We start from the raw sequence: 24,294 nt of genomic DNA on the forward strand, positions 1-24,294 counted from the left end.
TTATTGATGTCTCAATATCGATGAAGAAGACTTGAAAGTCTAAATATTTATTAAGGTCAAGAACTAACTAGTAATTGGCTTAAACTAGTCATGTAAATACCCAAGCCATGTAAATACCCAGGCTTCCAAACACCCAGATTTGTGAACAAATCATTTCATTAACCGATTCCGCAGTCATTTCTTGATAAAATCTTTTAAATTAAATTAAATTTAGGAGTTTTTAAATCATATTTTTTTTATTTCTTTTATGTTTTCTTTGTGGCACATTTTATAATCTTCATAAAATGAATCAACTTTGTTTTCACCACTTTTTTATTAATGCAGTTTAACCTACCGGTTTCATATTTTTAAAATCATATTTTCATAAGGTGTACGGAGTATGTGGAGGTTTTTGGTAAGGAAATGTAATTAACTATGAGTATTTAAATGTTTTAGAATTTAATAAACCCTGATTATGACAAGGTTCTTGTCGAAACTGGTTGGTTAAAGTGTACTATTAATAAAAAAGTGGTTAAAACAAAGTTTTTATTTTATAAATAATAATATTTGTTAAAATCTATTTTGATACTTATTTCGATGTCTTTGTGACGTTTTCATTTTTTTTCTCTTTCAATTTAGACTTTAAATTTAGGATTTGAAGTAATAGTGGTATTTACCAAGTAAAACTCAATTTAATAATGTCGTAAATCAATCTTTTCATAACACATTTATAACAATATATGAGTTTTTAATACAAAACCACTGACTTGTATCAAAATAATGTTCGAATACAAAAGTTACATTTTTCTAACACCGTGTATTCAAATGATACAAAAAAATATATAATACGTTTCAAAATGTAACACATAGATTTGCTGTCACCGGCGAACATAAAAGGATTTATTTTGGGGCTGGATGTAGAATTTGTAGAATGATACAATAAAGGTATAAATTGAGAACCCCTCACATAATGTACGGAGGCCGGTATTACACGCATACAAAGCAAGTAATCACGGAAACTCAACTCGTACAAAATGACACCGGAGATACATAAAATGATATCGTGTAATGCGGGCTGGGCTGTCTTGGAAATATGGTCTGTAGTAGAATGGGTAAATGTTTTTACGTTTTTTTTTCGGAATCCTTTTGTTATTAAACTAGGGACGGTGTTCCGTATGCAGATAAACATCAAAAAGGTTTCTCTTTAATCAAAAGCGGAAGGGGGCATTTTGCTAACCTCCGTGCGAATTAGAATTTTTTGAACGTTTTGCGGTTCACGTGGGTGCCGGAATTGGGAATTAGCCATTTGAGACTGTATTATATGATGAAATTGGTATTTTACATTGAAATGGGTTTTGTAATTATATTACTAACCCTTTGCCGCAGACGAAGCCATGTTTGGTTACACAAAAGAAGGTTTTTTTTTCCTTCGTAATGGTTTTATTGGTGTAACAAAATGGATGTTTCAGGGCTTAAAACAGATCTGATCAAAGTTGAAGCTTGAAAAAGAACTGTGTTTTGCTTAGTAAGATATTTGTTAATTTGTGATATCTTCGGTTTTGTATGTGGATTTTTGTTAAACTTTAGTATTACGAGTATAAATGTAAGAACTTTGTCCAGTAGTGTGATTTTTTTTATTTAATTTTTATACTTCTTCTTCTTCTTCTTCTGGTTGTAGGCCTAGCGCCCTGTTTTTAATATAGATTAGCCCCCTGAGATATCGATTGTAAGCTGTCAATCCATCTTTTTAGTGGAGTGTCCGGGAGTCGTCTACCTTGGGGTTGGCTGTGCTATGCAATGTGGGGAAATAAAGGATGGTAAAACAATTTCATGAGTTGAGTGGTTAAAAATACAAGCAGAGGAAAACTGATAAAAATTTGGCATAATTCAGTATTTCAAAAATTTTAAAGTGGGTAGGTCAGGAGTCAGAATAATCGGCGTGAATGTATGAGGAGATGCATTGTGTGCCGTTCTATCTTTCCATTCTCTCTGCCTACCCCGACAGGCTAGTTTTTTATGGTAGTTGCATTTATGAATTACCTTGCTTTTTTGTACAATGTTTTTACATTATTAAATGTATTTTTGTTTCATCTAAGTTTAAAAAAAAATGTTTTTTTAATCTGTGTTGAAAACGAGAATAATTTAGTTTGGACCAATCAGGAAATTCTCAGCGTTTGCTCATTGTTGGGAGAAAACTACGTAAAACTCCTCAGGAGAAGCCGGACTGTTGATTTCCATCAACAGGCTTTTCGTTCCACTAAATGCGTTTGGCATTTTATGCCCTCGATTGGTTTATGGTACCAATATCCATCACTTTTTTTATCATGTATGATACCACTTCTCCTACGAGTAAGTTAGTTAGTTAGTAATCAATTATTTTATTTTGTAAATTAAAAGCATTGATATCTCTTTATCATTCATCGTTAACTTAGAATAATACCAATAATACGTTTCTTGAATGTTTTTTGCAGATACTTTGTGACAAATTTTATAAACTTTATAAAATAAAACAATTTTGTTTTAACCACTTTTTATTAGTACACTTTTTCCAACCGGTTTCGACAAGAACCTTAGCATCCAAAAACCTTGAGGATGACAAGGTTCTTGTCAAAACCGGTTGGAAAAAATGTACTAATTAAAAGTGGTTAAAACAAAGATGTTTTATTTTATAATGTTTAAACCAATAATAAGTGTTTACAAAAGTGGTTTTACACAAGGTAAACGACGAATGATAAGGAGAGTGTTTTATCAATTATTTTGTTTAATTAAGTGCCTTATTACAATCCAACCTGGTCGAAAATCGTCGGATCTTCGCGAAATGGGGGGTGTTTCTTCAAACGTACTTGTCCCAGTTTTAGAGAAAATTCAGAAAATTCCAGCACATGTGGAGACGCGTTAGTGTGGACCGCGAGCGAGACGGGGTAGCGCGCCACGTAAGCGCGTCCCGCTCTCGCCCACTACCGCGCAATTTGCGTTTTCGCCGTTTTCGTTTTGCTGAAATAATGAAAGGGGGTCGTGCGAGCCCACACGGAGCTGACTCGGGGTGAGGGAACACTCGAGAACTTGAACCACCCCGGATGAAGGACTCGACTCGACTTGGCGTGAGAAAGAATAAGCATCACGACCTGGCTTAGTTAATAAGGTCTTGATTCAAGAACATAATAACAGGAAATTAAAAATAATTTGCAATTTGATATTTTTCACCCCTATCCGTACCAAAAATGTATAAGGCATCGTATCATTGTTTCGGCATTAACTTTGTGGTAAGACATGTTACAACGGTTAAAGAAAACTCTTGTTTTTATACCACTTGAGTTTTATTAAAGACTACTCGTTTCAGGAGCTAAACTTCCATCATTCAGGTCTGAATAATAACTGATTTACTCAGTTATTATTCAGACCTGAATGATAAAAGTTTAGCTTATGAAACTAGTAGTCTTTAATAAAACGCAAGTGGTATAAAAACAAGTGTTTTCTTTCATCATCATACTATCATTATGTCAGCCCACTTGACGCATCGAGACAGATTTGCAGGTACTTTGGCACATTTTATTAACTTTATAAAATAAAACTACTTTGTTTTTAACCACTTTTTACTGGGACTTTTCTTCAACCGATTTCGATAAGAACCTTATCATCATTAGGGTTAAACATGTAGGTAACTTGACATCGGCAAATGCAATGTATTTCATGTGCAACGCCATTCTATATAAAAAAAAAACATGTAGGTAATATATATAGAGTACATGTTTAACTCTGATGATGACAGTAAGAGTGAGATGAATCGTAGATGGCTATAATTAATTCAATCACGGAATATCATGAGATTGATTATATTTATATTTATGACTTCTAAAGTTTCAGTAGAGTGGTTGTCAATCATGGGTAGAATAGTGAATGTTACACGTGTGTAAAATGATCTTCTTATCAGAATATTAAGGTCGTAAGCCCTGTTAATATCGAGACCTATAAATTTTTCATCATCTGTGTTGAAATTTCAAAATTATCTAAATATATATGTATATGTTAATACGACCTTCAACAAGGTCGACGTTTTCATTACATAACGTACCAAATAATTTAGAATAATTATATTTTAACAGCTTCGAAGTTTATAATCTTATAGTTTAGACCGAAAGTTCACACAGAGCTGTCGTGCGAAAATGAGCTTTGCTGGAGTCTGGAGTAATATGTTAAAAGTAACAAGTTAGTAAAATTGGCTAAGTTTAGAATTCTTACTACCAAAGCCGGGACTCTTGAGTGCAGTATGTCACGTGATAATAGATTCGTCCTCTAAATTGTCTAAATTTTGATATGCGACATATGACTTCAGTCTTAGTGAAACTACCTGGGGATTCATAGTGGTGAATCACTCTGAAATAGAAATACTAATATATTTTACCATGAATGATGATTGTAATAGTATGGAAAAAGTATGTTACAACTTATGTATTCATTATTAAATCATAGTGTGAGTGCGTTTGATCGATCAATAGAATTGAGTACAATTTTGGTCAGAAAATATCAATATATCATGTTTGAAATGCCATCCCCATAAAACAAACATACAAAATCATCCACCTACCGTAATTGATATGTTTTCTACTATTTACACCCAGATATACATTCATCTCTTTCGGAAATTATGACTAAAGATTAGACTACATTCATCAATTAATCACTTTCTTTTTACACATTTAAAACTAGCCACAGTAGGTCTTCTCTACTATCGGCAAGAAGTACGACATAATCAGCGTACACAAGACATGGACAGTACAGACGTCTTTAAAGATTCGGGTTTTTTCTTTAAATTTGATAGTTTTTCATTAGGTTTTATTTATAGATTTGTAGTTTAATTTGAAGAACTCTATGTGAATTTATGATTTTTATGTTTCAAACCTAGAAAAGAAGTAGGTACCTAGAATTGTATGGCTGTCACACAAGTACCGTCAGTCCATTTAATCTTCACATTCGTTTAAAAATGCCATAACATGCAACAATTGTCACAAAATTGATTTTTATGTGTTTTTTTAAACAATAAAATACAGCTTAGTAGACTCAAAAATATCAGTGTCTGATTTAAGATTAAATACATACATTTTTTAAAATCCCACCACATCACGCCGCCTCCCCGCAAGTTCTCTCCTGCAAGCACTCTGTATTTGAAAACATTCTTCGCCTCTTCCACGTTCATGCATCTCCTCATACATACCCGTCGATTGTTTCGACTCCTAACCTGACCACTTGCAAGTATTTGGCATACCTGATCGTGCCAAGTTTTTCTCGGTCTTTCTCTGTTCCTTTTTTTTTAAATTACATTTGCCTCATAAATTAGTTTTACCGTTCTTTCCTCACTCATTCGTTCACTCATACATTTTTCGTTTATATTATAAATGTGGGCAACATAATATGTAAATATTCTTTGCATGGCAACTCTCCGCTCGTATCACAGTGCATAAGTAGGTCCTTACAAGAATTCGCTTCAGACACATTCATGCACATTATCTCACGATAGTTTCAAACTGGATGCAACAATTGCAATGTTTCCAACTCCGCCAGTTGGAGCAGAGTTTGAGTTTAGACTCGGCTGAATATCACTTTATAGGACTTGGAGTGGGACACCCTGTATTTATAGAAGAGTAAGCTTTGCTAGGTGATATTGTAATGACGTCACAATATAAACATCGCTCTTAAATTTGAAAACTACTCGACGGCACACTAAGAAGAATATTTTTTTCAAGTATATCTCAAAATCATCTTTTCATCAATTCTGTTTAGAACCCGCTGGCTTTAAATACATATGTTGAAACATGCGTAAGATTAATTCATAAGTAATCTTTATTTGCTGTTTTAAAATATTTCTTTTTACAACGTATAAAATAACGGGAACAAATGCTTGTCTGCAGTAGAAGTATTTAGATATAAAAAAAACTTTGAAACATTGAAAAGCTCTAAAGTATTTGCTTTCTTGGCTTTGAAAGAAATAATAAATATTTATTATTATGTACAAGTTTTATAGATCATTAAGTGGAATTTAGTTTCGTCAAACTAAATAATTATGTTTTTTTTTTTAAATGTGTGTTGAGAACAGGAAGGATAATCTAGTTATCACTAGATATAAAAAATAATTAAAAAAAATCGTTTTATAAAAAAAAAAACTTGCAGTACCATTTAATGAGTTATATTTTATCACACATTATTAAAAAAGTACAGATGTTTTCATCTACAGGTGAATAGTAAAACATAATGTTAATACATAAAAAATAAACATAGAACATGAAGAGTAAATAGTAGTTTTACTATAATTTATGTTTGAAGTAATAACTTTGTGATTTTTTATTTTATAAGTATAACAAAACTTTATTTTAAAATCACTATAAATAATTTATTGTAACTTAATTACAATGCCTACTGGTTTCGAAACTATTAAGTATTAATCAGTCTTGAAAAAAAAGCGGTTAGCTTCGAAAATGGTAGATATTATAATTATGTAATAATACAATATTTATAGTAATTTTAAAACAAAGTTACATTTTAATTATAATAAATTAGTTTTCTATTCACCTATAGAAGAAAACATATGTAGTTTTTGAAACTAAATAAAACTCATTTATTGCTTGAATACAAGTGCGTAATTTTCTTTAAATAGTGATTAATATATATATATATATATTTTTTACTTTGATTATGCCTAAAATTAAAAAGCAATGTGTAATAATGTAACCCTTCACACATAGGCCTAGAAGCGACATTGAGTTAGAAACTTTGTTCCTAATGATCGTCCTTGATTTTCATTGAAATCATCCCCTATTAGAGCCTTTAAACTTTCTTGTCACAAAAGCGACATAGAGATATTAGTCAAAAGGGCTGAAAACGGAACCTTAATGTAATTATGTCGGTACTCGTTATTTGAAGTGAGATTTCTGCTGGCGAAATTCAGTTAAGTCATCCCTGTAGCTCTCGAAATACGTTCTTAGTGCGGAAATTATTCTAACTGAATTATGAAATTGAATGAAAAAAGTTTGCAAACAAAATGTTCGTTGCCCTCAGTACAAACCAGGGAAATGTTGATTCAAATTTTATTTGCAAATAAAATTACTTTTTAACCCTCTTTTACCCTTAGTTTCCTTGTGATCCCCAAATTTATTTATGAATATTTATTTTATTTAATCAACATCTTGAGATTTCATTTATTGTATAAAGTATTCCATCTTCTTTAAAATCTGTCTTAAGCTGAATATTTTTTCCTTAATTTGTTGAAAATAACAAACGATGTTTTTTCAAGAAAGATAAATCAATTTTATCACGAAGAAGTCTGGATATTTACAGGACAAACAACTTGTCATCATAACATTTTGAGTGTGTCCAAATACTGTTCACAAATGTGGGTTTTTCCACTTAAGCTCAAAACTCAAATTTTTGGAACTCATGCATATATTACCAATCTTATGACACTTAATCATTGATTTCAAGCGTCTCCCAGTATGTACAAATAATCCGGGGTTCAGATCTTGCATACATCAAAATAAAAGCATTCTCAATCCATTCATAGATGGCTGTTGCGATTTAAGAAGTTTGGAGAAGGGTATTTACAGGGCTTACAATCTGCCATAGGCTTAGTTTATGTGGAGTTTTGAGTTTAAGTGGAAAAACCCAGATTTGTGAATAAGTATTTGGACACACTCAAAATGTTGTTAAAACATAAATGATCACAACTCTTTGTAATGTACTAGAATTTTTTTTATTTATTGTTTCGTCATAAGCTTTGTGGTAAAACGTGATTAAATTAAAAATAAAACACTTGTTTTTTACCACTTTAGTACTAAATTATAACAACTAGTTTTGGAAGCTACAGATACTTCCATGTACGGGTTAGAATATGAACTAGAAACGTAAATAGAAGCATCTGTAGGTTATGAAAGTAGTCGTACAAATATACTACTTAAGTACTAAAAAAAGTATTTTATTTATAATTTACAAGAAAAAACAAAAAAAAAATTACAAACATTACAATTTTTTACATTTGAATTGTAACATAATATCAAGTATTAAATTACCGGATTTATGAGAAGGGTTAGTTTTGTTCGGGGTATTTGCAGTAGAACAATGGTTGCATCTAGAGTCTAGAGTGTTTGAACTCAGTAACTGCTCCAATGAACATAACGTCGACGTGGCAAAGCATACAAGGTATAAGTAAATGATAAACTTAGCTATGCTTGTATGAATTGTTTCGTGAGAAGCATGGGTACAGCGTAGCTTTTGGAACTATTAATAAAGCATGGTGAAAATTTAATTTAACTACTTAAAAGTAGTATCGTCGATAAACGTATCGATTGACATTGTAATTTAAGTTTTACTTAGTAAATACCACTATTTCTTAAAATCTATTGTGACACGTGTTTCGATGCATTCCGCAAAATGATGTGGAATGCATCAAAATACGTATCACAATAGATTTTTAAGAAATAGTGTTATTTACTTAGTTAAACTTAAATTAAAAATGGATAGATTTTCCAACAAAGTGACTGCCGGAATGAATAAATGAATGAATTGATTGCGAACTGGAAAAAACGTTTTAATTTTATTGATAATTATAGTAGCTAACGCTATTTTCAACATTTTGAGTGTGTCGAAATTTTTGTTCACAAATCTGAGTTTCTTCAATTAGGAGTTATTAATATTGACATCTCAACGTTGTGAAGAAGAATACGGAAGTCTAAGTATTTACAGGGCTTACGACTTCTTATAGGCTGATTTAAGTGATTGTTTAAATATAATAATATATTACTTAACTAACTTTCCAACTAAACATAACCCCGCAGAGATAGGCAGAGGGAATAGAAAGCCAAACCAATCTGTCTTTGGAAACATTATTCGCCTCTTCCACATTCATGAATCTCCTCATGTTTGTAATCTTAACTTAAAATAACTTAAATTAGCCCGTAGCAGGTCCTACGCCCTGTAAATACCCATACTTTCGTTTTCTCGTTCAAATTACGTCAAATGTTACCTGGATTTTAAAAAAATCGAGTTGCGATTTACCGTATATTGATTGGGCCTCAACGAATCCTTTCTAAGGAGTGTGCTGTAGGTATTATGTCTTCCGTCGTCGTAGTCTTTAAAACCCCTTATACGTACAACATAAGCATCTAATAATACCTCACATCTACTGTTCACTTCATAATAACGTATTAGTTTCTCGGAAGAGTGAGACGACTCCGTAACTGTTAGAGACAGGTTAGTTCTCGAGCAGTGACTTCATATTTTTTTACGTCGCCAAATCGTATGAAACTAGGTATTACACAAGAAACTTTCTCACGGGAGTGACCTGAGATTAGCGATATTATAAGTGATGATCATTGACTAACGATTGTAACGTATGTCAGATATAAGATAAACAGTTATAAATCAGTCATTATTTTTTTTAAATCTCATCAAAGATAAAGAAAAATATGGCAGTCTGGGCATTTACGGGGCTGCAGAACGTTATAGGCTTTAGTTAATTTAAGTGATTACTTTACACACGAGTAACATTCACCAATTCTACACTCCACTATTGACAACGACACTACTGAAATTCTTGGAAGTTCTAAGTATATTTTATGAACCTATTTTGAAACATTGTTATTGAGTCACTAGAACTTCACTGGAGACATCTTTTGGTGATGTGAAAAGAACCCTTTTTTTTAGCAGAAACCCTTTATTAGTATGTGAGGTCCAAATAGAAAAATAACTCCTATAATTGGAGATGATCCAGATTTGTGAAAGTATTTGGAGTTATATTAATAATATTAAGGAGTAATATTAGATCAAAATATTATTTTAAATTTTAAACGAAATATCTTTCTCTAACTCCAGAGTCCAGCATTTAGGACCGCGGCCCTCTATCTTAATGTAGGTAATCAAATATAAGCTTAATTATTTGCGAAAATACTATAACGCAAATCAAGTTATTTTTTGTATTCTTCAACATGTGTATTTTATTTATTGTTTCACCATTCACTTTGTGGTAAGACATGATGAAATGGTTAAAAAAACACTTAAATTTATAAATAAACTTGTATTAGTTTATATTTAGACCTGAAGAAAAAATAAATTTAAGTGGTAAAAAACATTTTTTTTTCTTTTACCATTTTTATCTACACGCCATACTCTTAAATAATTCACATGAAAGCTCAATATCTTGTAATTCTCATACCAATATATTTTTTTTAAACATTGATTACTTTGGCTGTCTACACATAATTTTATTAAAACTGAAAAAGAATGCCCAAACAAAAATGTGTTTAAAAAGAAAGTTGTTAATTTTCTGTGAAGCAAGACCGCAAAGTTTGGAGAGATTTTTTGGGAAAATTTTTCTCCTTCAAGTTCGTACAAAGGAAAAGTTGCTTCTGCAGTTGACATATTTTAAACAGCATTAAATATTTCAGGATATTTTTACTTTGAAAACCTCCATTGATGCTTTGGAAACGGCTTCCAGCTATTCATTTGTCGTAAGAATTATTATAGAAATAAATTCAAGACATTTTCTCTTGCAGCTATGCAGCACTGTACCTACTACAATTGCATGCTATGGTATCCAATTTGAATCTGTTTGTAAAAAAACATTTGTTATTGTTGACATTTAAATGTTTAAACGATTCAGAGTACAAACAATGCACTTTAAAAAAACCAGTTTGATATTCAAAAGTGTGTTAAATTGATCTTTAATTTTAACACAGAGATGTAAAATAATAATCATAATTTGTAGAGCACAATTTTATGAAAAATTATCTCAAGGACGCTTTCAATGTCGTACACTACCTAACTTACTAACAAAATTAATTAACCATCACACCCCTTCTCGTATTGAACTGTAGGCAGAGAGAACAGATAGCCATACCACTCAGTCTTTGCAAGCAATCTTCGTCTCTTCCACAATCATACATTTCCTCATACATACCCACCGATTATTCCAACTCCTGTAGAATGCCACACGACTTTGTCATTTTCAACTATTTGGCATACCTGACCCAGCCAAGTTTTTCTCGGCCTTCCTCTGCTCCTTTTTCAAATAACATTCGCTTCATATTTTTTTACCGTTCTTTCCTCATTTATTCGTTCTACAAGTCCAAACCATCTCGACACACCTTTCTTAATTTTATCGATAATGCATTTCTTCCTTATTTCTTCACTATTAGAACATCTATCGTACATCGTTTTGTCGCACATTCTTCTGAGAGATCGCATTTCGACTGCATTCTGTCTAATTTCATCCTTATTTTTCCAACTTCATGCTTCACTTGTGTATGTATATACAAATATATATAAACTTCAATACAAATTACAAATTTACACGATTACAAAGTACGAATAAATATAAATAAGTGCAATGTAATTTATAGATTTTTTTTAAACTAGCTAAGAAGTTTCTGTCTCCTAAGAAGATAATATAAGACCGTGAAATTTCCACGATTCCGGAGAAATTAGAAAATATTTGAAAAGTTAAGAGACACCGCAGCGCTGGCGGTCGTTTCTTATTTTTCCAAACAGGGGAAATTCGAGGTATTACGTTTCTAGTTTGGGTGTGATATTTCATAGAGAATTCTTTTACTTTTTGCTTTGTGTCTGCCCTTTCGTGAGTATAACGCTGGCTTAGAGCGAAAGCGCTACATACCGATATCATAGAAAATACCATTTATACACAAATTTCATATTTTACCACAAAATACCATATTAAGTTTATACATTTTTTAAAGGATTTCATTTATTTGGTAAATAATATACTTGTTCATATACATCTTTCGGAAACCCAACAAGTCTTTGGTCGTGAGGGTTTAGTTAGTATTATCGTGATCGTTAAGGCCAAACAATAGTTAAACCGCAGCTTAATTGTCTTTAAACCTGGGTATTTTTTGACCTTATTGAACTTTTTTCTTAAAACACAGTTTTTAAATACAAAGTTGAGGAATATGTATCCATATGGTTTTGAAAAGAAGTGTATTTGTAAGGTAAGGAGTTATTATTTTCTCAATATATCGGGCAATATAAAAAAAAATCGGAAAGGAAGTGTCGACCATCTTTCCTTAATTAAAGCAGGCTTAATGAATTCCATTATTGCCAGTAAGGCCTTAAATATATGAAGGAAAAGTGATCAACCCTAAGCTTCAAGTATTAGTCCAGAGTGATTATGTAAATCAATGCAGTAAAAAATTACTAATATTTATTTGACCCCCCTGGGAATTGAACCCGGGACCTTCATCATGGTAGCTCATGGACAACTACGCTATGAAGACGGATAAACCTACTGTTTAAATATTATTTTTTGACATCTCATCAAAGATGAAGAAGAATATGGAAGTCTGGGCATTTACGGGGCTTACGACCGTCATAGGCTGGTTTAAGTGATCACTTTACACACGTGTAACATTCACCAATTCTACCCATCATTGACAACCACACTACTCAAATTCTTGAAAGTTCTATATATAAGAACCAATTTAGAAACCTTGTTCATGAATCACTAGAACTTCACTAGAGACATCTATTGGTGAGATGTAAAGAAGCTTTATATTGAGCAGAAACTCTTATCTACTGGTTAAATATTAACTTGTTAATGAGAATATCCATAGTTCTCAAAACTTGTCATATTTACAAAAAATAAACTCAAAAATTGGTTTCGATTAATGAAAATGCTTTACTTTTCACTTGTAGATGAAAAGTCTGTTAGTTTTCGAAACTAGTCGTGTGTAATGAAATAAAACTCATCAAGTAGTTTAATAAGTGTTTAATTATAAAATAATAATGATAAGAAGAGTCTTATTTCAAAAAGCGGTCTACAACAAATGTTTTATTTTCTTATGAATATTAAAAGTTGACTTATTTCAGTTGGGTTCTCCGCTTGCGTATATACTAGTGTGGCAGGGTATACATCCTTCGTTATCTGAAACTTTTGTCCGCCTGGAAGTACCGGCGCAATCATAATGCTATTGTGAACAGTAGAGACAAACATTTTAATCAAAGCTTTCTATCACGGTCACCATGTTCGTCTTGTTTGAATCTAGCACAAGCTTTGCATTTCGCTCTTTGAAACATTCAGTGTTACGTAATGATTAGAGCATAAAATGAAATATAAAATTCATGTGCTTTGCGTGATATTTATGATTATGAAAAAAGATATATGTGATGCACATAACACTTTTGAGATTAAGTATACTTTTGTCATTTACTTTACTTGGTAAATACTACTTTTTGTTGAAATCTATCGTGACACGAGTTTCAACGCATTAAATATCATTATAAAACACTATTTTGTTACAAAATCGGTGTTTGATAGCCCTATAAAAACAGGTAATGCTTCATTTGAAGTAGAGACCTATACAATATTGATATTTCATATGCAGGGTAAATAATTTAGTATCTAATAAATAATAAAAATGTCGATAATCAACGGGTTACACTATTTTTATACCATATTCCTTTTACTCCCTTCCTCACACACACACACACATACACACACACACACACACACACACACACACACACACACACACTCCAACTCTTTTTTTATTTCTTTTTATCTCTTAATGTTTTAAAAGTTGTTAAAACATAAATGTGGAATTGTTTATTTGGCTTTTTTTATTGGTGTAACTATTTTTATTAATGTAATGTAATGTTTATTATTGTCAATGTAACTAATTTTTATTAAATACTTTTTCAATATAAAGCTGTATAATTCCCGAACAAATAAAATAAAATAATAAAAAATACACAGAAGAAACAAAAATTTAAATATTATTTTAGGCGCTCTTTCCTTTAAAATCTATGTCAACTGATTCGGAATGAATTTCACTGACGTTTATCTGGAGTAAACTACATAACACTCTGCTTATCATTCATCGTTAACTATGTGTAATACCACTTAAAAACTCCCCACTTGACCTTATGTTGGAATAGTTATTCCGTAAACGATAGACGTGAAGTACATAGAGTTTGTAAGTCGTGTTACACAAAATGAACGATGAATGATAAGGAGAGTTTCTTGAATGTTTTCCGCAGATACTTTGTGGCACATTTTATAAAGATAAGGAGCGTGTTATATTACCACAACACAAAGTTAACAATGCTTTTAAAATACTAAGTAATTAAAAGCTATATACATATCTATTTTCTTAGCTGTAGATGCAACTAACAATCGTTCATTCAAATCTATCAAATAACTACTTATATGTAATAGCATACAAATATTTGTATTTAATATTTTTAAAAAAATTAAACATATTTATCGTATTCTTCCAGTACCCTTTATTAACACGTTAAATAAAATGTATACTCACACAGAGACCATGTCTTTATGGGATCTTTGTTGTAATAATTTACAATAATATAATATTTTTGTTCTTGTAATTATATTATTTTGTTTTGTTTTAGACACTTATAAATTTGTCATTTGGTCTGCCCTTACCTGATATTGATGGGATGTTGGACAGGTCTCTCCCAGTCAGTGTACTCGTTGACGATGGTAGCCAGGATCTCGGACAGGTGATAGCTGTAGGTGTTTTTGACGAACGTCCTGAGGATCTTGGAGCGACGATCAGCTTCTATGCCGTACTGCACATCGTCACCACTGAATGCGAAGTACGCCTCGGCTCTGGTTACCCCGAGCATCAGGTCGTATCTAAGAACAGACAATTTTGGTCAGAAATTATAAAAATACTCGTATGAAATTCGAGAGTTTAAAAAATAATTAAGTAACTGCCAAAAACAAAAGAGTAAGATAATTTTTTCTATAATGTTTGATTGTAACAGTAAAATAAAACTTTTAATTTCTGATGAAAGAATTGTAAAATTAGGAGCAACAAAAAATTATGTACGATTTCATCGGTGATATTTAAATTTTCAAAATTACATGCATAAGGCCAATCTTTAGTTTTAGTGACAAGAGTTTAAATCTATGTATATACTATTTTTTTACAGAACAAGAGATGTTTTTATCAACAGGTAAAAATACAAGGTTTATTAAACAAACTCAATTCGTATTTTCACCTGTTGATGTGAACATATGCAGGTATCGAAAATAGTAATGTTTACATTTATAAACTCAAAACTAGTATGAACATTATATACATATACATATATCTTCTTCTTCCTAGCTTCATCACAATTTATCAGCGTGTAGACTGTTGGGGTCAGCTCTCCCCGTCCTCAAGTTGTAGGATCTTCTATTATGGACAACTCACCTAAGCCATGTCTTCGAATCATGTTTTCTTTCTAAAGCATCCATATTTTTTTTGGTCTTCTTCTAAACATCTTTCAAGGAAGATATGTAATATTTTGTTTAGATTAAAGGGTGTTTTTAATATCCAATTAGTAAATTGAAAGTTTACTGTATCCATAAAAATATTTTTAAAACAGTGAATAAAAATCTGATAGTATATTACACGTTTCTGTAAAAAAAGTTTAAATAAAAGGAAATAATATTTTTTTTCAAAGATGTATTATGGATCGCTCTCAATTTTGTTAATTATCATTTGCGTTCATGATTATCTAAATTAAAAAAAAAATTTAAGTAGTGCTTGTATTAATTTCATTCATGGATTTTGTGAAAAGACAGGATTAATACTCACTTGGTCAGCTGCGCGACTGCGCTTTTCCTCAAAAGCACGTGGTTCAGGATATTGACTGCATTCTGAGGAGACCTCGGCCTAGCCTGTGTTCCCGGGCTCCCAGGGTAGTCGTACTGCCCACTGTCCTGCCCCGACACCATGTCACCTGTGTCTGGCAGATCAATACCAATAAACTAGACAACACGTTCAATAAAATCGAATTACTTATTAAGGGTGATTGATATAAAATACATGTGTGATGCATAATATCACTGCTGTGATATTATGTTATTATGAATATGACGGTCGTCAGCCCCGTAAATGCCCAGACTTCCATATTCTTCTTTATCTTTGATGAGATGTCAAAAATAATATGATCTTATTTCAGTATCTGATTGATTTGTTCAAGTCATCTTCTCCGTTATCTACAAAATGTACTTTGAAGGTCATTTTTTTGGTTTTTATTTTCTTACAATGAGTTAAATTAATACGTTTCAATTGCAATATTTTGAGTGTGTCCGAATCATTGATCACAAATTTGGAGTTTGTCCACTTATGAGTATTTTTATTTGATATTTCAAGAAAAATGAAGAAAAAATGGAAGTCTGGATTTTAACAAGGCTTGAAAACTATCATATGCTGGTTAAAGTGAACACGTTATTTACTTATAACATTATTGATAGTATGGAAATATTTTTCTTCATCTTTGTTGCAATATCAATATACAATATAAATATCAGTTAATTCAAAACAAAAACTTATTTTTAATATTGAATATTCAGAGTACCTACGATAGTTTTTAAACATTCAGTTTGATATGTAGAACTCAAATCTGTTTTCTTCCTTATATTGAAAATAAATTAGTACGCTTAAAATTGTTTTACAATATTATTTTCAAACAAAATATGAAAAAAAAATAAAAATAAAGACCCATATTTAAAATAAAGCAATTAATTTTAATTATTATATTTCATAAGCGCATACTAGGGGTCCGTGCGGTACCACTCCATCCATAATATCCCAACAAACCACTTGTAGCCTAATTACTCAGAATTTTGCTGTATCAAAAGTATTCCATTCGCTCCTTAATTACATATTTTTGCCAAAAAAATGAAAGAAAGCATTTAATGTCGTGAAAAAATGTGATTATTTTTTTTTCTCAGATACCATTGGATATATTTTTTTTTTTTACTATGAGCACACATATTTTCAACCAAATCAATTTGGGGTAAAATTCGATTGCTCTTAGTAAAGCGAATGTGTGAAAGTACGCAAAATATTTTTTTTTAGAATTTCATGTATTAAAAAAAAATACACGTACACATATGTTCATACATATCCATTTTTTTTGGGGAGAATAAAAAAATATTTTTGGAATGAATCATATTCACATTTTATATCTGCTAATTAAAAAAAAAACGTTCAATGGCACCGAGAACTAGCATGTGAAAGAAGGTGTCATATGAACCATTAATAATATAATATAAATTCTGAAATTTTAGTGGTGTGTTATGAACCTTGAGTAGAATGGTGAACGTTATACTTGTTCTAAATGATCATTTAAACCAGTCTATGATTGGTCGTGATTCCTGTAAATACCCTGACAACTGTATTCTCCTTCATATTTGTTTGGATTTAAATATTTTTATTTTAATTCATAAAGATTTATATGAAATAACAGAAAAATATACACGTTTGTATATATTTTTAATTAAGGGAATGATTTTATTGCTTGAAAATTATCATTTATACAAGGTACCTAATTTTAATTTGAAAATATGTTTGTTTAAGAATTCTGTAACACGTGTTAAGAAAATTCAATATTGATTTCAAATTTTGTTGAATATTTTCGATAATTTTGGTTGAAAATGCGCGTGATTAATACCTCAGAAATTATTATTTGCGGAAGCTATATTACCGAAAAACGGGGATTAGGGTTTCTGAATTTTGGCGGGATTCGAAAACAAACACCAAAATGGCGGGATGGAGAAACCTTCGTACAAAAGAGGATTAATCAATTGATTGATGGCCAGCAATTGTTGCGAGACATGTTCAATTTGTAAGGGTAGGGGAGTGTTGCCGACTTCTACCCTCGGCACCCTCTAGTGTGCTTAAAAGAACTACATATCTTCTTGAGTACACATAAATAAAACAACAGGAAATCGGAGGCATGCGAACGTATTTTTTTTATTTCGTTACTTAAAAGTACTTTTAAGAGTGTATGTATAAAATATTATGACAGAGGGTGGTGGAACATGTTGAATACATAAGAGCCTATGACTTAAAATATAGCATATTATCTATATTATGCAACATTTCTAACAAATCAAAACTATTAAAAAGCCAAATAAAAAAGGTTTTCTTAGCAATCAGCTTTAAGACCCATTACAATTAAAATAAAACTGAAAGGGTAATTTTTTTATATAAGAAATAAGATTTTAAGCTCATATCAAGCTTTGAAAAATCCATTTTAACTAAGTCAGGCTTAAAACGTTTCAAAACTTAGCTAAACTGGTTTTAGGGGTAATCGGTTTGAAGAAAAACCCATTAAAATAAATAAAAAAAAAACTGAAAGGTTAATATAAAAACATGTTAATATCACGAAAAAAAATGCATTTTTAAAATTTAAATGTGTCAAGATTTGTGACATCTTTTATAAAAAAGTCAGGTTAAAAATATTTTAATTTTGCTTGACTCTCTCGTTGCATGTGTAATTGGTTTTAAGAAAAACCAATTCAAAGTTTAAAAAAACTGAAAGCGTGATCCTAACAAATGGTACTGTTATTTAAAAAAAAATGTAACATGTTTTATACTTATGTTTCATATCTTCGCTAGACTTTTTGGATTGGAAAAAGTTAAGATTTTGCCAGTTATTTTATAATAAAGGTTGAAACACACATTCTCATGAACAAATGTTGTGCAAACTATTTTTATAAAAATGTACCCACCAATGACAACTCCATCAACGCTTGGACCGAAAGCGTAAGCGAAGTCTGGTAAGGGAATCGGAGCAGAAAGCAGCAGCTCTAGGGGCCGTTCTCTTAGACACTTCAGCATTTGTGGTGGTGGAAGATCTAGAAAATAAATACATATATTAGTTATGGCATGGTATTTTTTATTATCAGACCCGCACTCCTCAGTAGATATGTACTGGAATACTGGAAGATGTATAACACCTACTCTTGGCAACTAGAAACTGTTGAAATACGAATGCTTAGATGGTCAGCTGGAGTGTCCTTTGGTCTTCTTCTTCTTCTTCTTCTTCCTCTTCTTCTTCTTTTTGTAGATCCTAGGGATCTGTTTGTGCCTCCGCATGTCGCTCTTAGGATGTCGACTCCCAGCTGCCTTTCCATCTTTTCGGAGGTCTGCCTGGGGGTCTGCGTCCTTCAGGGTTGCCTTGGAGGGCGATACGTGGAAGTCTGTCTTCTGATATTCTGTTTATATGTTCCTTCCAGTACCTCCGTCTTACACATGCTTCGAATGTCGGTATTTCTTACGCGGTCTCGCAATGCGTTTTCCGGTTATGGATCGGAGAGTCTTCATCTCGGAAGTTTGAAGTCGAGATTTTGTTCTGGAAGTATCTGCTCTTGCCTCAATCCCATAAGTAGCTATTGGTCGAACACATGTTTTGTATATTTTCATTTTGTCCTTTAGTGATACAATTAAAAATTCACTTATTCGCGGAAGCCTGAACTAATATGAATAGAAAGGTAGATGAAAGGCAATTGATATGGTATGAACACAAATGACGTAGAGAAAAACATGAACATGCTCGTATTGTAAACCAGGCGATCGCCATGAATCTTTCTCGAAAGACTTTTAAAGGAAAACCAACAAATTCATGGATACAACAGAAAAATAACAGCATTCGAAGGCAACGATTACGTTGTATATGTTCTGATGAGTAAAGCTGATCCTGACAGCCTACAAATACGAGAAGTTAGGATGGAGCAAGGAAGAATAAAGTCATGGCATACTTTGTGGTGGTAAGTTAGTTAGTTTTTTACACTGAGCACACTATTTGATATTTTCCCATTAATTTCACGGCTCACCATTGATGTGTGATGCAGACCACTCATATTAAGTATTCCCAAAGCAATCTCCAGTTCGGATGCGTCGCCTTTCTTCGAGTTCCGTTTGTTGCGCGACGCGACGGCGACGCCGACATTGTAATTAGCGTCCCCGTAACACTAATTAAAGAAACTTTCACGACACAAAGAGAATAAACGTTTAAATGAAAATTCTGCACAATGTTCAAACACAGACTCTCGAGTACACACTTTCTGAAGTTATCCACCAAAATGCATATTAATTTTCCAGAAACACAATTGTATTCGCTGCACTTCAAATGCAACACAATATCTGCAAGGAAAAGACGATGTATTTTCTTCAACAAAAATTGATAAATTAACATTTTGTACTTCGGTCTTTGTTATTTATTGTTTTGGCATTTACTTTGATGATTAAGTTGCAAATTAAACATTTAAAATAAAACTACTTTGTTTTTAACTACTTTTTATTGGTACTTTTCTCCAACCAGTTTCGACACACCCCTTTCATCATTGGAGTTGAACATGTACATATGGATGAATTTAATTTTTTTTTAATAGCTTCTTTCATCTCATCAATATATATTTCTAGTGAAATTCTATTGATTAAAGCACAAATGCTTCAAATTTTGATCATATACGAGTATATATAACTTTCGAGAATTTGAGTAGTGTGGTTGTCAATCATGGGTAGAATGATGAGTGTTGCACGTGTGTAAAGTGATCACTTAACCAGCAAATAAGCCCTGCTAATAATTAATAATTTATTTTACAAGAGTTTCTTAAAAAAAAAATGACTACAACGAAATGATTTTTCTTAAAATTAAATGTTGAAATTAATTTGTTTTGCAGATTTTACGAAAAAGTTTTCGAAAAAATTTGTGTTATTTAATTAATTAACGTTTCCTCGGTGAACTGAATATCTCTGTATTTTAATTATTTCTAGTAGGAAAATTGTGCTTTCAAGACAACTTGGTACTTGAAGCGCTCCAAAATTTAATCCCGGTGTAATTGTGGCTTTACTCGTTTTTAAATCAAAATCTTAATAATTTTACTAAGAAATTTCAAAGCAGACTGTATTAAACATTAAGGGATTTTTCAAAAGTCGTTTAGAAACAACTTTCTTGTCCCGTCTGCCTTGGAGAACTAATATATATTGAAATACTAATTGGGAAGGTTGGAGTTGGGAAGTAGAGAGAATAGAACGCCACACCAAATTGTCTTTGTAAACAATATTCGGCTCTGCCACACTCATGCTTCTCCCCATATATACCCGCCGATTATTGACCTATTTGAGATACGAGAAAAACTTGGTCAAGCACGGTTCCGGGTTCAATTCCCAGAGGGGGTTGAAAATAAATATGAGTGATTTTACACAATAATATTTATTTCATATCTGGTCACTGAAGCGCAAGAGTGACCTTGCCTTCATGTAAGTATCAAGCGATCAAGATAACACTGCTTCAATACGATGCACCAGTGTCCTATGCACCATTGGTTGCGGATAAGGGTTATAAGAAGAAGAATATGATTATTTTGAAAATCATGTAACATCAAATAAATATTAGAGTGAAAAATTACTAATATTCTTCCCGAATTATTTTACATACTCCTTGTACCTAAATATACAATACACACATATTTTTAAATATATTTATTTATATTTATATATATCCAAATATATATATATATATATATAAATATATATATATATATATATATATATATATATATATATATATATATATATATATATATATATATATATATATATATATATATATATATATATATATATATATATATATATATATATATATATATATATATATATATATATATGTATATATATAATATAAGTTAACGAACAATATGATAATATATGATTTACGCATATAAAGCGTTCTTACCGGGAGAACAGTTGACGTGTCTCGCTACCATATTAGCATATTTAGCAGGGTCAGGAACTAGGGCCCAAGGACTCAGGCCGGAACCGGACATGAGGACCGCGCGGTGAAAAAGGAGACCTGAAATAATTAAACACATTATAACACATTTATGTCATACCTTTCTGATGTGTTAACAAGACCCCGTGAACGAATTTAACTTTACTCTACCTCTAACTCTAACAGGGTTAAATCCGGAATCTTTATATTTTATTGTTCCTAACCTTGCCTACCAAATTAACCTAACCTAACTTAACCTAAGCACACCTATTTTTAATAAAAGTTTTACTGAGTAAATATCACTATTTCTTAAAATCTACTGTGACACGTGTTTCGATGCATCATTTTCAAAGACCGTGTGTGAAGCTAATTAAAAATTTTAGAGTTGGGTTCTTGGGACGTTAAAGATTGAAGAGGGGGTAACAGCTGATTTTATTTTTTATTTTATTTTATTTTATAATTTCTTATCAGTGGGAACCTAGGAAGGAGAATTTAAGAAATAGTGGTATTCACTGAGTAAAACTTAAATCGATAACAAATAGATTTTACCATAAAGTGACTGCCGAATCAAATCAAATCAAATTTGGCCAAAAATGCACTGGATTTTTTTATATCACTCTCCTTATTATTCATCGTTTACTTGTGTAATTAATGTGTATTTAATGTGGTTTTTCACAAAGTGAACGATGGGTGGGTGGGTTCGAACCGGGAAACTCAAGAGTCCGAGATTCTAAACATGTAACCACAACTCGACACGTACCTACCTATTGTTTATTTCCTCAAAATGCAACTTTACCATATGCTGAAAGAGTGATGTCGAAAACAAGTGACATAATTGACTTGACATGTAAATTTTAAACAACAAAAATTGAATCAATTCCCTTTTTAATAACTGTGCATTTCAAAATATGGTATATATCATCGCAAATATGTGTACACAAAAGTCAATCAAAATAACAATGGATAATGCCTGTAACGATCTCTTTTCCAATCACGTACATGCTGAATATTACCTCTCTGACGTCATCACAATGATACACATAAACATATATCATAACCATAACCGCGACATAGGGGTAGCGTGGCTCGCGAAATAGCGCCCTTACGTATTTTTGTTGTTTTACTGCATCCAATCGAACATCCCCGGATATGGATACAATATGAATACAAGGTGTCTCGAAAATAAATATATATTTTTTCAAAACTCTGTTTTTTTTTCGAAAAGTTCAAATTATCAGAAAGAGATTAAATTAATAATAGTGAAGAACTTTTGTAAAGCAGTAGTGAACTACAATACTCCACCCAGGATTTTTTTATATAACACTCTCCTTATCATCCATGGTTTACTTTGTATAATACCACTTTTGTAAACATTTATTCGTGACTACCGGTTTCGGAAAACCATTCCATCATCAGGTCATTAAAATAAAATAATCAGAATTTTTACACAAAGTGAACAATGATTGATAAGGAGAGTGATTGATTACCATACCAAAAACTTATCACAGTTTTTAATATTCAATAAAATTAAATTCTGCAGTCTATTTCTGGTTTACCGCTAGATCGTTCGCTTGGAGTTTAGTAAAAAAATTAAGAATAATACAGCCTTCTTTTAACTTCAAGAGGCACTGTATGGAAATATTCTGGTTTATACCGAATATATGTATGTATATATGTTTACAATTTTGATGAGCCTTTCCCAAGTTTTAAATTCAAGATTGTAGCTGGTATAAGTGTTGGTGGCAATAAAGGTTGTAGCTGGATATAATACCGCTCATAAGCTGTAGTTATATTTGCAGTACATAGCGGAATCTTGGTACCAACCTTGATACATTAAAGCGATTTTCAGGACAAATGGGAGCAAAACTATGAATGATAGACACTTACTTAATAGCAAAATACACATTTAGTGTTTGAAAAAATAGATAGGTTTATTAAGATGATTTCGGAACGCAGAGCAAATAAATGAAAAAGTGGGATAACAGTGCAATGTAGATGTGTTCTTCTAGAGGATATGTTTGCCTTTATCATTCATTTTCGTATAAATAAAGCAATGTTACTAAATCGCATTTTAAATTCAAAATTACAAATTTATCATCCATGTTTTCTTGTCCAAACTGAACTCAATATTAAATGCTTTGATCAGTTACTTTGTATTATGAAAACTTGACATTTTAAAATATTCAAACTCTATTCTAGAATAATGTTTATCTAAATTAACGCGGATATCCACATTATATCCTAGCATATGCTTGTGATATATACGTTGCATTTTATATGGTAAATATAACCGTCACGCAGAAAAAAAGTATTTAAGCTGGACCAAGTTATCACATTTCAATTCGTATGCTTTGGATGCAAATTTTTCATCAAGTATCGAACGTAAAATACTGTTTATTTTCTTCAAATTTATAGTTATTATTTATAACGAGATATAAACACTAAGTGACTGAAAAAAAAGTAAAAACATTTTTATTATAATAAAAAAGTCATATTCAAAAAGGTTTCTTATGACATGCAGCTTTTCTCAATTATATTGTTTTTTATGTAGAGAATGCTTAAAGGTATTTTCGATTGTTAATGTCGTGTTTTGGGACATGGTGTACACAGAGGAATGAAGTATTATGACGCTGTTCGAAGTTCCCATTTATTATTTTCATCGAGTACCGCATTTTCGCCAAGGATTTTTACTGCAGAATGGGTTTTCACAATGTGTACTCCGTTTTTAGTACTGTT

At 31.5% G+C, this 24,294-nt stretch overlaps 1 protein-coding gene across 1 annotated transcript in view; it reads right to left on the bottom strand.

Moving 5' to 3' along the window:
- LOC148300057 (neuroligin-4, X-linked-like) overlaps positions 1–24,294 on the bottom strand; it is a gene marked incomplete at its 5' end in the record, with an annotated part of 100,433 nt that overhangs the window by 18,305 nt on the left and 57,834 nt on the right. Inside the window, 4 exons of the mRNA XM_088275329.1 lie at positions 14,423–14,635; positions 15,585–15,735; positions 18,512–18,637; positions 21,523–21,639. Of these exons, the coding sequence (XP_088131455.1) occupies positions 14,423–14,635; positions 15,585–15,735; positions 18,512–18,637; positions 21,523–21,639 (607 nt within the window). The remainder of the gene's footprint in view (positions 1–14,422; positions 14,636–15,584; positions 15,736–18,511; positions 18,638–21,522; positions 21,640–24,294) is intronic.

The sequence above is a fragment of the Brachycentrus maculatus genome, unplaced genomic scaffold (genome assembly GCF_059751285.1).
Source record: "Brachycentrus maculatus isolate JH-2025_06_01 unplaced genomic scaffold, ASM5975128v1 h1tg000847l, whole genome shotgun sequence".
Taxonomy (NCBI): domain Eukaryota; kingdom Metazoa; phylum Arthropoda; class Insecta; order Trichoptera; family Brachycentridae; genus Brachycentrus; species Brachycentrus maculatus.